The sequence below is a fragment of the Lutra lutra genome, chromosome 12, assembly GCF_902655055.1.
Source record: "Lutra lutra chromosome 12, mLutLut1.2, whole genome shotgun sequence".
Taxonomy (NCBI): domain Eukaryota; kingdom Metazoa; phylum Chordata; class Mammalia; order Carnivora; family Mustelidae; genus Lutra; species Lutra lutra.
Genome location: NC_062289.1, coordinates 76,193,685 through 76,209,893, shown reverse-complemented (window position 1 = coordinate 76,209,893; position 16,209 = coordinate 76,193,685). Strand labels below are relative to the sequence as shown.

Genomic DNA, 16,209 nt, shown 5'->3' with positions numbered 1-16,209 from the left:
TGGCGGTTGCCCGGGACTCAGGGGAGGGCCAAATGGGAGAGAATGATTGACGGGTACGTAGTTTCATTCACGCAGGATGAATGAACGCTAGAACGCAGATGAAAAAGTAGACGACTAAGATGACCAGCCAACGAATAGGTCTACTGGGCAGCATAGAGCCACTGGTTACCATGCTGTATTGTCCATTGTTGAGACTTTTTAGAGGGTAGATCTTATGTGAAGTGTTCTTATCACACACATAGGCAGAAAGAAGGAGGGAGGAATCTCTTAGAGTTGACATCTTCAAGCTCATCGCGATGTATAAATACCTATATATAGGTATAGATATCTATGTATTGTACGATTTATACGATGTATAAATACCTATAAATAGGTAGGTATGGCTTTTGGTAGGTTGGTCATACCTCAGTCACAAACTGATTAAAGAGAAAGGAGCAAGGTAGGACTGGGAATTGGGTTAATGGGGTGGTAATCAAGGCAGGCTTCCCTGAAGTGGTGACATTGGGCTGTTCCCCGGGGGATGAGCAGTAGTGCTTGCTGGAGAAGAGGGAGGGCCAGGTGACCCAGAACCCCATCAGTCCTGATAAGGCACTTGAACTTGGTTCTAAGAGTGTGGGTACGTAATTTCAGCAGTGGAGGGATGTATGTGAGGGAGGGGGTTTCTCTAAGGCCACCAGCGATGTCTGGAGAATGTTGCCCTTGGCCCCAGGAAAGGTCCTAACCATGGATGCCCACCCTTCCCTCTCCCTCTCCAGGGCTCAAGATGACAGGCGTAGAGTGTGTGGAGGGGATGGCCTCAGGCCTGTACCAAGAGCTCTTTGCGGCCGTGATCTCACTCATCAACAGGTAACAGCAGATACACAAATGAGCACTTTAGCACAGTGGGGTTTTGGAGGGGCTGGAGAAGAGTGAGGTTTTGAGCTGGGGAGCTGGGTTTAAATTCCCCCTTGGCCACCCAAAGGCAAATGTTCAACGCCCTGACCTCACCTTCTGCACCTGTAAAAGAGCTCTGTACCCCAGGGTCATGGCGAGGATTAAAAGGGATAATGCATGTAAACAGTTCTTCCTAATAGTGATCACAAACTACCAACAATAAAATCTGACAGTCTGGGGGCCCCCTGCTAAGTAAGGACAACAGCTGGAGCTCATGGTTTCCCGTCTTGTATCATTGACTCTGCACGCCAGCCCATTATACAGCTGAGCTAATAGAGGTGAAGAGAGGTGGGGCTGGAAGGCAGCCAGAGCTCTGGACTCCATGTTTCTCTGAATAACCCACTGTGCCGCTCTTGTCCATTTCTTTTTAAAATTTCCTCGGGGCGCCTGGGTGACTCAGTCGGTTGAGCCACTGCCTTCAGCTCAGGTCATGATCCCAGGGTCCTGGGATCAAGCCCCGCATCGGGCTCTCTGCTCAGCAGGGAGCCTGCTCCCCGCCCCTCGCCTGCCTCTCTGCCTACTTGTGATCTCTGTCTGTCAAATAAATAAATAAAATCTTTTAAAAAAATAAAATTTCCTGCTAAGGGTGGGGTGCCAGTGTTTTGTTTTGTTTTTTTTTTTTTTTTTGTTTTTTTTTTTTTGGAGTGGGCCAGGACATGTCTCTGAAATGTGTCTACCAGGCTGCAGCAGGCAGGAGTCAGGTGTCTAATACCACAAGGGCTTCCCACCCTCCTGCCCAAAGGCGGGAGGCATCCTCAGGCTTTCCACATCCTGCTAGCAGGTCCGAGGTCTGGTGCAGGGCAGCTGGGGTTCTCTGGTGATTCTGGGACACGGAATCCGCTTGCTCTCCTGTTGCTAGAGCAATTGCCATCCGAGGCCACAGACATAGCATCTAGAAACGAAGAGGTTCGCGCGTGCTTAGAGGAAGGTGTCCTGGGGGTGGGAATTGCACTGCTGGCAGAAGAAGCTGCCTCAGCCTCCGGAGGGTGGCTGCTGCTTCGCATCCTTTAAACCGCCTCTCGCTGATATAGAACCCACTCCCCCACCACCTACGAGCACCTCGTAGATGTCTGGCTTTCTGAGCATTAACTGACAGTCTTCACGCATCTGTGTGTGGCAGCTGATCTTGGCCTTGCGGTATAGGAGGAAAACCTTGGCAGGTTGTGCAGAAGAGCTAAGCGCCCTGCAGAGCCTAGGGCTGATCGTGATAATCATCATGATTAATAATAATAACAGGCCACCTTTACTGAGCATGAACCCCACCGCCAACCTGGCCCTCAGAGCCTGTCTCATCACCTCCAGCCTTCCCAGCGTCCTTCTGGGTTGTGGCCATCATTGACTTTTTCTTGGCTGAGGCTCAGAGAGGTTGGGCAGCTCTCCCAAGGTACACAGCCGCTCTGTCGCAGAGGGAAGGTTGGAGCCCTTGTGTGACTGTCTCCAACAGCTTTCAACTCCTGCATGTTGATGCCAATAATCCCTCCTCTGTCCACCCCGACAGATTCATCAGATTGATCCAAGGCAGTGAGGGCTTGGAAGAACCATCATTTAACAGTTGGGAAAACCTTAGCTCAGAGAGGTTAAGTAATTTGCCCCAGGTCACACAGCCCGTAAGCGGTGAGCCTCAGTCTCGCACCAGATCTGCTGGATTCCCCACACCCACCCAGTGTGCTGCCTCAGTTTCACCATATCTGCAATGGGGGAATGGGAGACATGGGCCGGCTGGGCTCTATGATTCCACATGGTCTTGAGGCCTTGCCTCTCTCTCCCCAGGTCCTTCTCTTCCCACCACCTCTCCATGGCCTCCATCATGGTGGTGGACTGTCCGGGCTTCCAGAACCCACGGCACCAGTGCAAGGACCGGGCAGCCACCTTCGAAGAGCTTTGCCGCAATTACGCTCACGAGCGCCTGCAGCTGCTTTTCTACCAGCGGACCTTCGTGTCCACGCTGGAGCGCTACCGGCAGGTAGGACTGGGCTCCATGGAGGGCGTGCGGCTGGCCAGGGTGTGGGGAACAGTCTGGTTCTTCAGTCACCCTTGGCTTCATCACGTTTGCCCCCCGCAGTGAACTGTTTGGCTCCCAGCTCTGCGGACCTCTGCTACTCCCCTGTCTCCACACACGGCTCCCTACAGTCCATGGACACCAGGGAACTTGGGGCTCCCCAAGCCTTGTTCCCCCAGCTGTCCCCCTGTTGAGGTGACCTGTTCTCCCTCGTCTACTTTGCCCAAGCTACATGCACCCCCCCACTACACCTTGTGGCTCACAGCTTCCCCACGGAAAACCCTTTGTGCTCTGGGTGTGGGTGAAAATTCTGGATGGGAGGGTTTACCCAGCCTTTGGATCCTAGAGTGACAACACTTAACAATGCCCTAGATGCACTTCCTTCCTCGGATCTACCCTCGGGACGCTTAGAGCGTGAACCAGAAAACACATGCAGACACGTTCCTGCCAGCCTTCTCTTCCTGTTTGAAAAAGTTTAAATGAGAATGTTACATTTGCCCAGAAAATGCACACCCCAGTAGTATACAGCCCAATAAATTCATCCAAATGAACGTAATCACGCACACACCCTGCCCCAACCGGGGGAAAAGTGGAACTCTGCTGACACAGGTGCACCCAGGACGGCCCCATCTTATCCACCCCCTCCTCTCTTTCCGAAGGGGACACCTCTGACTCCAGCAAGTGCTAATAGCAAGACGTTGGAAATGGCCATCTTGGTTATCAAGAGGGTAATGGGTATTGAAATTATGGTCATTTTTAAATTTTTTTGGTTGGAGCTTACACAGCAAGAAACATCAACATGGAGGAAACTCAAACAAGTGATGCCAATGATGAGTCCTGGGATCTGACCTTAACTCTGCCACTTATTGGCTGTGTGGCCTCAGGAAAGTTACTCACTCTCTCTGATTCTTGGTTCCATCCCATGTAAAATAGGAATAGCAATATTCCTGTATCATCTATCAGTTGCCACAATAATGCTAGATAATGAAGTACCCCAAAACATAGTGGCTTTAGATATTATCATTTGTTATTGCTTACTTCGGGTTTCCTGGGCAGTTCTCTGGTCTTGGCTGAGTGAGTTCTTGCGTCTCTGGGCAGATATAGGGCAGTAGGTGGTTCTGATGGTGCTGGCCAGTTCTCTCCTGTGTCTGGGAGTCAGCTGGCTATGAGCGGATCTGAGCAGGCTTTGGCTAGGATGACTCATCTGTGCACCAGGACTGTCCTATCCTCTAGCAGACTAGCCCAAGCTGTTCTCATGGCGCTGGGCAGGGCTCCAAGGGATGAGCAGAGATGTGCGGGGTCCATTGAGTCCTAGTCTTGGAACTGACAATGTCCCTTCTGTATTCAGTGGGTCATGGCAAGTCCAGGGCTGAGCCCTGAGCCAATGTGTGGGGAAGTAGGTTTCAGTTCTTGATGGGAGAAATTGAGATAAACAGAAGGGGAGAGGATTTTGGGGGGGGGGTTTGTTGTGGTTTTTAGAGACAAAGAGAGGTGAGAGGGGCCAGAGGGAGAGAGAGAGAGACTCTTAAGCAGGCACCAAACCCAATATAGAGCATGACATGGGGCTCAATCTCAGGACCCTGAGATCATGACCTGAGCTGAAACCAAGACTCAGACACTTAACCGACAGAGCCACCCAGGCGCTTCTGTTTCGCTTATTTCTGGTGATCAAGGCAATACATGTTCTTTATTAAAAACTGGGAAGTACATAGAAATATCCGTAAGCAGCAAACATAACCTCCTTTAACCCCAACACCCACAGGAAAGCCCTCTTCCTGCTGTCTGTACTTTATACCACTTAATTGCCCATATATCATCTTCTCTGCAGATTTCTGATCCGTCCCTACACACGGGTTTGTTGTTGTCTCTTTTCCTCACAGCAGCGGGCTATTGCCGTGTTCTCATTCCATTGGCAACTTTTAGTAATCGCACATTTCACTGGTTACGTCCGCTCTCATTACGCTCCACCATTACACCATCTCAAACGATGCCGTGACTGACATCCGCATGCTGACTTCTGAATGGCGACTGTCATTAACCATAGTGTGTGCTCACTCCCTCCAGCACCCAGTTATCAGCCCCATGCTCATTAGTAACTCAGCAAATAAAAGCAAAGTTTGGACTGAATGATTAGCTCCTGATAAAGCTCTCACCGCTATTGCTGATGGGCCGGCAGAATGAGCGATGTCAGGAATTTATTGGAATGTTGGTCTATAACCTCTCTTCTCAAGCAAAGGCTAAGGGGTGAAGATAAAACAAGCAAGCTAGGGGCGCCTGGGTAGTTCAGTGGGTTAAGCCTCTGCCTTTGGCTCAGGTCATGGTATCAGGGTCCTGAGTCTGAGCCCCGAATCGGGCTCTCTGCTCAGCAGGGAGCCTGCTTTCCCCACCGCCCCCCTTTGCCTGCCTCTCTGCCTACTTGTGATCTCTGTCTATCAAATAAATAAGCAAAATCTTTAAAACAAACAAACTAGCTAACAAACAGCCTGATTGCAAAAAAGGCAAAAGTTCTGAATACATTTTTTTCTTCAAAAGATAGACAAATGGGCAATAATTGCCTGAAATTTAGGGAAATGTGCATCAAAACATCAAGATAGCCCTTCATACCCGGTAGAATGGTAATGATAAAAAACCAAACCAAACCAAACCAAACCAGAAAGCAGCAAACATTGGGAAGGATGTGGGGAAATTGGACCCCGTGTGCCTGGCTAGTGGGAATACGAAACTGTGCAGCCACTGTGAAAAACAGTATGCTGTTCGTCTGAAAAAAAAAAAAAAATTGAATTACCCTGTGATCCAGCAAATCTGCCTCTGGCTATCTACCCCCCGGAGAGTTGACGACCGGGTCTTGAAGAGATAATCCATACACCTAGCCAAACGGCAGCTTTACCAATAGCTAAAGAGTAGGAGTGACCCTAGTGTCCACGTTGGGGCCGGGGGGCGGGGCGTGTGTGTAAACAGGTTTGATCTGTCCACGCAATGGGCTACTGTTCAACCATAAAGAGGAAGGAAATTCTCATCTATTTTGCAACATGGATGAGCCTCGAGGACATTGTAGGGAGTGCAAATAAGCCAGTCACAAAAGGACGAGTCCTATGGGACTCCGCTCACACGAGACACTTAAGTGCAGTCAACTTCATAGAGACAGAAAGTGCAACGGCGGTAGCCAGGGGCTGGAGGGGGAGGAGGGAGAACTGGAATCAGTGGTTAATGGGGACAGCATTTCGGTTTTGCAAGATAGAGAAGTGCTGGAGGTGGGGACGTGGTGACAGGTGCACAACATGTGAGTGAACTTAATGCCACTAACTATATGACCCAGGAAAAGGTAGATTTTATGTCGTGGATATTTTACTGCCATTGTTCAGTGGAGCATGTGACTCTTGATCTCAGGGTCAAGACTCACGATGGAGGTAGAGCTTACTTAAAAGAATATTTTTAAAATGATGATGGTAATAATAATAATGATGATAATTATAAAGCTTAAGGGGAGGTGAAAGTCCTTACTTCTCTTTTCTCCTCCGGAAGTTTTCCACCCTCGTCAGCTCATGGAAGGAACTAACATGGAACTTCTGTGACTTTCCAGGAAGGTATTCCTGTGCCCTTTGACCTCCCGGAGCCTTCCCCGGGGACCACAGTGGCTGTGGTGGACCAGAACCCTTCCCAGGTAAGGCAGGGTCCAGCATGCCCGGGTCCACCCGGGCTCTTAGATGCCACGAGGCTTTGAGTTGAAATCCCAGATGACTTGAGTCCTTAAGCCGCAAGTTATCGGTGCTGTCTTCCCCTAGAATCACCTAGGGATTGGGAGAGACCCTGAAGCTGGCGATCCACTCCCAGCCTGGCCCGAGAATGTGGCCCGGGGCAACTACTCTCCAAACCCCCTCAGGTTGAGAACCACCTCTCTGCCTGGTGTCTGAGATGGGCTCAGCTGGCACGTGCCTGGCAGCTCATGGTGCGCTGAGGGGGCTCGGGGCCAGTGCCTGGTGGCCACTTGCCTGGGAAGGCCAGGTGTTCAGCCGCAGATGCTGTGTCTGCAGAGACTGGGAGAATAGGGGCTGGGGGGGATGGAGAATGGTGGAGTGATGAGGGGTCCACGCATTTATGGGCTGTGTATGTGGGGGCATACCCAAGCCTTTACTTTCTCCATCTCAAGAACCCTCTGGGCTGACCCCAGACCTGCACCTCTGCTCTGCCATCTCTCAGAATGGCCCTGAACCATTTCCCTGACTTGCCAAGTTCGGGTCCAATGTCAGTGATCCTGAGTGCATCCCTTTGCCTCTCTGGTTCTCAGTTTTTTTCCCGTCTCTAAAGTGGGAATGATAGCATGACCTGGGATGGTTGTGAAGGTTTAGGAGATCTGGAGCATAGAGCACCCTGCCAGGTGCTTGGCCTACAGGTCATGTGTTTCTCCTGCCACGTGATAGCCCAGGCTGCCACTTTTCTCCTTCTTTGTCTCCTGTTGGCTGCCCCTGGCCTTCTCTTCCAAGCCCTCTCTTGGCTCCTAGTGACGCACCTGTTCCTGCAAAGCTGCCTTGTCCATGAGCCCTGTCTGGTCACTGTCTGTTTATGCTTCCCGTTGGCACCCTCTGGACTGGCTCCCCCTCCGTGTCATGCTTCCTGACCTGGAAGAGGCAGGCCAGAAGGGACAACCTGGACAATGTGAGGAGGGAGGGATTGGGGTCCCCTGGATACTTGGACGGTGGCTGGGAACAGCCACCTTCTGAGGACGGACTGGCTGTGAATTTCAGCCCCCTAAAGAAAGGCAAGGTGAAGGCTCAGGATATCTGGGATCCGGTCCCCGTTCTGCCCCTGTGCCTCTCCATGTGACCCAGGATGTGTCCTCTCTGGGCCTCTTAGCGGGGGCAGTATTTCCCAGTCAGGGTTGCCCAACTGTCCCGGCTTGCCAAGGGACTTTGCTGTCTCTAGCGCTGAAATCCTCATATCCTGGGAAGTTGCTGAGTCCCAGTCACCAAGCTGGTCGCACCGTGTCTCACGCACATTTCCTCCATAACCACTTGGTACTGTTTTCGGTGACGCCAACTCACTGGGGCCCTCGAACGAGCTTCTTTGCTTCTCTAGGCCTCTCTGGTTCCCAGGAACAAAACTTCAGAGTTACCTAGATGGCTTCTGAAGCTCATGGCCAGATTTTGAATTCCGTGCTACTGAACCAAGTTCACCTTCTCCTCTAGAACATTCTTTCGGCCCTCCCCTTCTCCTTAAGATTTTAGTTAAAAAAATGCAGACTTCTCAGAAGTGATGTGGATGGAATTAATCCTTTGGTGTTAGGCTGTGCACAAATACAGAGCCGCCTTTGTGTATGTAGAATGTGTAATTTACAGAGTGCTTTCCCTTGTTAATTCCCCACTACAGCTCTCTGAGGAAGGTATTGTCAGTCTCCATTTTACATAAAAAGAAATGAGGCTCTGAGTGGGGCAGTAAGTTCCCCAAGGTCACACAGGAAATGAGGACAGAGGCTGGTTTCAGACCTCCTGAAACTGAGGGGTTGTAACAGTTTTGAGGTTTCCTCACTGGGAATCCTGGGGGGGGGTGCATTGGGAGCACGGCTCTGGGCTGGTATGTCTGGGTCGTGATGCTGGGGGTCTTAGAGGCCCTGACTCCCAGAGGTGGGAAGAGAAGCCCAGGACTCTGGCCTCCGTCAGGGATCAGGGCTCCCCAGTGATCCTGGATTTTCCACCAGGTCCGCTTACCGGCCGTTGGAGGTGCTGAGGACGCCAGGGGCCTTTTCTGGCTCTTGGACGAGGAGGTCCGGGTGGAGGGCTCCAGTGACAACGTGGTGCTGGAGCGTCTCTGTGCGGCCTTTGAGAAGAAAGGTGCTGCGGCCGAAGGTAAGGGAGTCAGGCTTAGGGGACTCAGGGAGAAGGGGTGCTGCATCCAGCCTGGAGTTGGAATCTGTTCTTGTCTGCTGCAGAGAAAGTTCTGACAAGGTTTGTATGCGGGGGATGGTGGGGGGAGGTGTTCTGAGTGCACAGATGTCTGTGCACATGCCTGTATGTGCTTTCATTCATTTATCAGTGAATGAAATTTATCAGTCACTTAATTAATCAATAATCAATTATTTACCAATCAATCATTGATCAGTGATCAGTGTGGTCAGCAAATGTGTTGACTGGCTACTGTGTGCTGGGCATTGTGCTACGCAGTGGCAAGCCAGCCGGGGGAGGATGTAGGGAGAGCGTGGACAAGCTAACAGAGGAGCCTGGGTTTAACCCCAAGATGACAGACCCTGGTGCTTGATGGCGCGTCAGACAGACCAAATTCCTGCAGAAGCCAGGGGGTCTGGGGGAGAGGCGTGCAGACAAATGTGCCAGAGAAGAGGAGACACTGTGCAGGATAGCAAAGTCAGAGATGTTGCCTAGGCTCAGACCACTGGAGGCCCCGCTTGTGGGCCACACGAAAAAAAACATTAGCCTCAACCCTAGAGCTCTGAGAAGCCATGAAGGACTCTATGTGGCAGGAAGTAAGGTCAGATTCATGTTTCGAAAGTTTCTGCAGGCAGCAGTATGGAAGGCAGTCTGGGAGGTGAGAGAGGAGCTGGGCAGACTCTGAGGGTATGAACCCAGGGCAACTGGCCTTGGGCTGAACTGGAAGGGAGCATCAAGAGGCAAGATGGAGACATCCGGATGGAACCACAAGGTCAGAGGTCCTGGACTCTGACTTTGGAATTTGGCTTCATTCAGCATCAAGTTCAAGTCTGGCTATCCATGCATCACTGAGGGCAACTCTAAGCAAACCTTGAATAGCCCCAGGGAGAGTGCTTACATGAAGAGGGTGGAGGGGGGTCACCCCTGCCTCCCTTTCACCAGGATTTCTGTGATAGTGATTGGGGGAGAGATTATCAGCTTTGTTATTGGCCGTGGAGTGTCATGAGTGCCGATCGATGAGCACAGGGCTGTTGATGGCGATGAAGACCGTTTAATCCCCGGCACTTCAGGGGTTGGAAGAAAGCTGTCTGTTCTCCACACTTGGCTCTGGGCTCAGAGCTTCATGTATGCTGTTTCATTGAATCCTGTCACCAGTCTGGTGGCTGGTGTTCTTACCCCCCAGGGTGAGGACCCTGAGCTCCAGAGAGATGCTTGTAGAGAGGTCTGAGATCCCCCAGAGGGAGTCAGCAGGCAGATACAAAGCAATCTCTGTCCGCAACAGAATCTCTTAAGACCCTGCCTCCCCAACTCCACCCAGATGCCCGGAGGCTTCTCTGGAAGGCAGATGGGCTCTGAGATCTTCCACCCCCACAACCATGTGACTCATTTAGCAGTGTTTCCAGAGCCCCTCACACGTGGCAGCCACTGTCCTGGGCCAGGAGATCCATCCCGAATAAGACAGATATCTCTGCCCCCTGGGGTGGACATTCTAGCAGAGGAGATGGAAGATAAAATGAAGAAATCCGTAAAAAGGTTGAGGACCACAGTTCTGGTTGAGATCATGCAGGGAATCCAGGTTGGCAGAGACAAAGGCCCAGCGGTCAGCTCTGGGACATTCCAATGTCAAGGCCCAGGGATGAGGCTAGTGACCAGGAAAGGCAACCGAGGAGGGGTGGCCGGGGTAATCCTTTGGTGTTCGGCTGTGCACAAATACAGAGGGGGTGGGTTAGGAAGGAAGCCATAGGCAGAGGGAGGGTGAGGCATGGCTGAGAAGTGGCCAATGATTTGGCCACATGGAGGTCACTGACAACCAAGATGAGTACCATTTCGATGGAATATTTGGGGCAAACGTCCACCTGGAGTAGTGTACGGGAAACTGGGAGAATATTTGGCAGAAGACGCATGATGGCTCTCTTTGCCGTGGTCCGCTGGGCAGGTAATGGCAAAAGCCTATACCCCAAAGGGACTTGCCAAGGCCTCCATCCAGGACGTCCATGGAGCCTTCCTGCACTCGCATCAGGACCCGATTTTCTGAGCAGAAACAGCGGCAGCATCCGAGGGCTCTGGCCGTTCTCCCTGGCACAGGCTCAGAGCACCAGTACCCAAGTTCATCCTAGAGGATTTGGCCCAGGGCTGACTTTGCCAGGCACAGCGCTTTTAGGGGTCCATACAAATGTTTTAATTTCTGCAAAAAAGCAACAGAAGAAAAAATCCACTCTCAGGTCAAATATGATATATATGTATACACGTATGTGTACATATATGCACATGTATGTGTATGTGTACATATGTGTGTATGTATGTTCTGGGCTGAGTATCCCACCTCAAACCCACAGGGTAGTTCTGGCCTCCAGGAGTTCAGAATGTGACTTCTGGGAAGTCACCTCCCCTGTTTGTAAAATGATAATAGTGACACCTGCTTCAGGGGGCTTGTGTGAGGACGGATGATGCCTTGTGAAAAATAATGACCTCTCCAGCCCGCACCCCCTTCTCTCTTCTCCTGCTTTTCCAGTCTCCCCTGCAGCCCTCCAGACGGAATGCACCTGTCCTCACAGGAACGTCAGCTCATGAGGGCAGGGGCCTGGCCACTCCTCTCCCCTCTGCCCCACAATGGCCCTGGCCTGGAGAAAGCTCCAGTACATCCTTGATGCAGAATAGATGAATATGGCAAAACCCCATGATCCAGAAGCAGATGAGATGGTTTCTCCAACAGAATGTTTTCTGGATCCCGACTTTTAGGAAGGTGACCCAGAGGAGGCTCAGAAGGAGAAGGCAACAGGGGGGTGTGATTGGGGCTGGAGGGGATCTGGGGAGAGACATCTGTGGCCCCCTCTTCTCCTCCTGTGAGGCCCGACTTGCCAATTCCAGACACCTTGAGCAGGGTGGTCTGATGCTGTCCATTCCTGGAGGGAGACTTTGATGTCCTTTGTCCTGGCCCGACAGAGATAGACCCATTAAATCAGATATTTCGGTTAAAAAAAAAAAGATGTTTTGTCTGTGGGGCTTTCTGATTAGCTCTGAGTTAATGAGAATGTTCAGTCAGGCAAAACATGGGGGGCTTTCTGGAGAACCCAGTGCTTTGCTGTTACGTCTCTGCTAAGTATCTTTGCTGGGCTGGCGGGCAGCTCTCATGGGGCCCAGGCGCAGTGGACAGTCAGGCGAAAGGCATCTGCAAAGCAGATGTAGAGGGTGGTTGCCAGGGGTGCAGGGGCCCCAAGAAGCCCCCTACCCCTGTCTGGGGGTGTCAGGCTCTTGGGAGAGGTGATGGTACAGAGTCTTGAGAGGGGTGTAGTGGGTCAGACTCTGTCTTCAAGCTGTTTCCATGGGGCTACTGAGATCAAATGAAGCCTATGAATGCTTGGATGAACAAAACTGGTGGAAATCACCTCCTGAAGAAAGAGGAGGGTGAGAGGGCTGAGCAGAGCCCCTGGGAGCCTGGGAGTGGTCTCCTGAGGCTGTTCCTGGGACATAGGATGCCTCTGTTTGTCAGGCCAGCACTGGGGAGGAACATGGGCTTCGGACCAGCAGACCTATGTCCTCATCCTGGCTCTGTCCCTATGTGCTGTGCCACTTCAGCCAAGCGGGCTCATCTCTGAACCTCAGTGTCACCTTCTAGAAAACCAGCCCCAGCGATGCTCACTTCAGAAACCAGAGTGGGATCTCGTGACCTCATGTGTGGCCATGTGTCCAGCAGAGGCTGGCTGGGGCTTAGTCTACATGGACGTCCTTTCTTCTCTCTTGCCTTTGGTCTCCCCTCTCCAAATGCTCTTGGGATCTTCACTCAAAGCCCAGCTCTGTGCTTGCTGCGAGACGTAAAGATGCGTAAACACAGTTGCTGCCCTCAAGCCGCTTCCAGTCCACGCAGGGAGGTGGCCATGCAAACAGATAGCATGGACATCCTACAGGCAGCGTGGATGGACGCACCAGAGTGAGGCGGCCACTTTGTTCCCTTGCTTTGTTGGAAGGTGGCCCCCTGATGGCAGGGACCGTGGGCTCCGTAGGCCTCACGGAAGTGCTAGATGAAGGGATACGTCACTTCACCAGAAGTGTCCCTTGCTGATAACTTCGGTCAGCCCTGGGTCTTGACCACAGTGGACCTCCAAGAGACTACACACCCTACAGCACCCACATCACTCACGCATCAGAAGCCCTCAGACTCCCAGACGGCGTTTGCTGCGTACAGAATTCTGAGAAATGTGGCTTTCTCGTTTCCTTGCTCCCTGCAGCAGAGAGGTGGCAAATTGCATGGGAGGGAAGGACTCAGGACCCTAGAATGTGCTGGGGCATTGACAGTAGGAAGATGGGAACTCATAGAAATTCAGAAGACAGACAGGAACCGAAACAATACTACCGCTCCTGAGAGTAATTGGTCTGGGACCATTACTCAACCCGAGAGCGTCTCTGCAATTAGAGTGATTGATTATTTACTAGGATTCCTTTCTTCCCTCCTCCCTTCCTTCCCTCCATCCCCACCCTCCTTCCATCCCTCCCTCCCTTCTTTCCTCCCTTCCTCCTTCTCTTCTTTTCCTTTCTTACTTTCCTTCCCTCCCTCCCTCCCTTGTTTCTTATCTTCCCCACCCTCCTTCCCTCCCTCCTTTTCCCTCCCTCCCTCTCTCCCTCCCTTCCTTCCACAAGCACTTCGGGGATTCCATTCATGTACCAGGCACCGTGCTGGTGTTAGGAATATGGACACAAAGGCTTTGTGGCCCCAGACACTGGCACAAGGTTGAATGTAAGAAAAGGTTGTGACACCCACTAGGGCTTACTAAGTGACAACCAAGGCCCAGGCACTATGCTAATGTATGTCACGCACATTATCTCCTTTAAGTTTTGTGCCACCCTGGGAGGCATGTATTCACAGTTTACAGAGGAAGAGACTGAGGGTCAGAGATTGAAGAAGCTTGACCCCTGCCACAGAACAGTAAGTCGTAGTGGTAGGATCTGAACACAGGCCCGCTCTCACTCCTCCAAACCCCTTCCTTTCTCCCACCTTGTCCCTTGCAGTCAAGCGTGTGTCAGCATCTTCCAAGAGTGTGCTGTGTGTTTATTCGGTTGGTACCATTCAAGACAATTTTCGGTGGCACACCAATATTTTCAAAATGCATAATGATTATGTTTTTATTTCCATGACTATCAGAAAATACAGCGTGCACACCCAACCTGCCATGCAATGCTTCTTTATAAAGGGACTTACATGTTTATGAATGTGTGTTGATTTAAACAAATAGTAAGTAATAACCCAGGCAGTATGCAGGTATGGCAAAAAATCATGACGATTGTGCGCACTGATGGCATGTGGGGAAAAGAGGTATCTTGTGTTTAAGAAAGCAAGGAGGAATCGAGTCAGCGTTGGAAAGAACGCACAGACATGCATACAGAGGAGAGGGGTGGGTGCCCAGAACTGTGATCTTTGGCTCTCTGGAAACATACTTAAGTGGAAAAAAATGTGTTTTTAGTGATGCCAAGCGATCGCAGAGTGTCCCCCACACCCTACACCCCAACACTCACAGGCTATGTCTGCTTTCAGGGACCTCTGCCTTTCGGTCCTGTGAGCAGCCCCTGCAGTTCGAGATCTTCCACCAGCTGGGCCAGGACCCGGTCCGCTATGACCTCTCGGGTTGGCTCCACAGGGCCAAGCCCAACCTCTCGGCCCTGGACGCCCCCCAGGTGCTGCAGCAGTCCAGAAGGTGAGCCCGGCCGGCGGGGATTGGTCCGGCCTCCCCACTGGGGCTGTGCCGTCCCGATAATTCGGTGATGGAGGGTCTGTCCAGCAGCCCTGTCCCCAAGATCCGATGGGACCCTGGGGCTGGTACAGGACAAAGGCCAGAAAGCCAAGACTTCTTCCTTTGGCTGCTTGCCTTTCATTAAGTAGCTGGGAGATGATGTGACTGGAACGATTTTATGGACATCCTAGAACTAGGGGGGTCATAAAACAGAAGCAATAAAGTTTGGTGGTGTTAAAAAAAAAAAAAAAGCACACCGCCTTCCCTGATGGCCCTGCTCAGAAAATGCTGGCGGCGAGGGTGGCTTGCAGGTCACAGTTACTGGAAATGCTTCTGTGGGTGTGTGCCTGTACCCGCAAGCTTGTAGGCTGATCCTCCCAACTTCGCTGCTGGAACCCTGCAGGGGCAGAGCTAGGACACCAGAGAGAAGCCGAGGGCACCAGGGAGGTGCTGGAGGGTGGGGTGGGGTGCCGGAAGAGGGAGGTGATCCTTACTGACCACCCATGGCAGCATGCCCTACAGTCAGGATAAACGCCCGCTAAGTATCTTGTTAATCCTTACAACAACACTGCCTCCTTAGCCCCATTACACAGATGAGAAAACCGAGGCCCCAGTCGGTAAAGTGGCCCTCCTTTGATCACAGCGGCAGGACTGGGACCGACTTGAGTCTATATACGTGGTCCTTGCAGAAGTTCTCAGCCCACGATGGTGCAGGAGGGTTCAAGGGCAGCTCCTGAAGGGAGAGCACGCGGTGGGGTGGGGCTGAAGGAAGGTCCATGAGCATGGAGGGCTAGGGGACCTGAGTCAGGTCCCAGCCTTGCCCCTCGCCACCTGGGTGACTGTGGGCAGTCACTGTTTCTCCTTTGGGTTTGTTTGCTTGTTTGGCTTCCTTCCCCATAAAAGAAGCGTGTGTTGGACCAGGCTGCATGATCCAGCGAATACTACACTGCTTTGGAGTCAGGCAAATGTTCAACTTCTGCTTTCACGGCTTTTAAGCTGCACGATGTGGGCCTCAGTTTCACAGTCGGAGAAATGGGAGGTTCTGGTGGCATAACATAGCTGAGGGCTTATGAAGGAGCCTCCTCTGCCTGTACTAGCGGGTGGTGCCCACCTCCTCCGGGGCCCTGACCTGCCCTCTCAGAGCTCCTGCTTCCGGGGGGGGGGGGCTCCCCCAGGTCTGCCCCAGCTTTTCATTTCAATACCAGTGTAGTCAAGCCATTGTGAATCTTCGCCCTCTGCCAGGAATTTAACCACCCCAAATACCTTTGGATCCTTTGGATAGTCTGAGGAGGCATAGAGGGAGGCAGATAGTGGGGCTGCAGGGCTGGGGCTGGGGCTTGGCCTGGATGGCAGACAGTGATGGAAATTGCCTACGTGCTTTCACTGGAGGGGAGGGGGCTGTTGGGACCCGGGAGGCCCACGAGGCCTTCTCTGGGTCGCAGCCCTGTCCAAGGGCACCACAGGACCTCCGCGGAGTTCTTCGTCCTTATTAGCCCAAACAAGAAGGCAAGGCATCTCAGATTTCTCAGAACAGACACTTGGGAAGCCTTGGCCCTATAGCTGTGTGTTACAGGGGGTGCCGAGGGAAGGCCCTGTCTGCCGCTGGGCATCAGGCCGGGCACTTCACCGATGCTAGCTTGCAGGGCCAGAACTGCCTCTTCAGCCCGTGAGTTGTTCC

At 52.2% G+C, this 16,209-nt stretch overlaps 1 protein-coding gene across 1 annotated transcript in view; it reads left to right on the top strand.

Annotated features, from left to right (window-relative positions):
• MYO18B (myosin XVIIIB) overlaps positions 1–16,209 on the top strand; it is a 254,335-nt gene that overhangs the window by 64,901 nt on the left and 173,225 nt on the right. Inside the window, 5 exon segments of the mRNA XM_047697085.1 lie at positions 756–846; positions 2,704–2,896; positions 6,513–6,593; positions 8,625–8,772; positions 14,336–14,499. Of these exon segments, the coding sequence (XP_047553041.1) occupies positions 756–846; positions 2,704–2,896; positions 6,513–6,593; positions 8,625–8,772; positions 14,336–14,499 (677 nt within the window).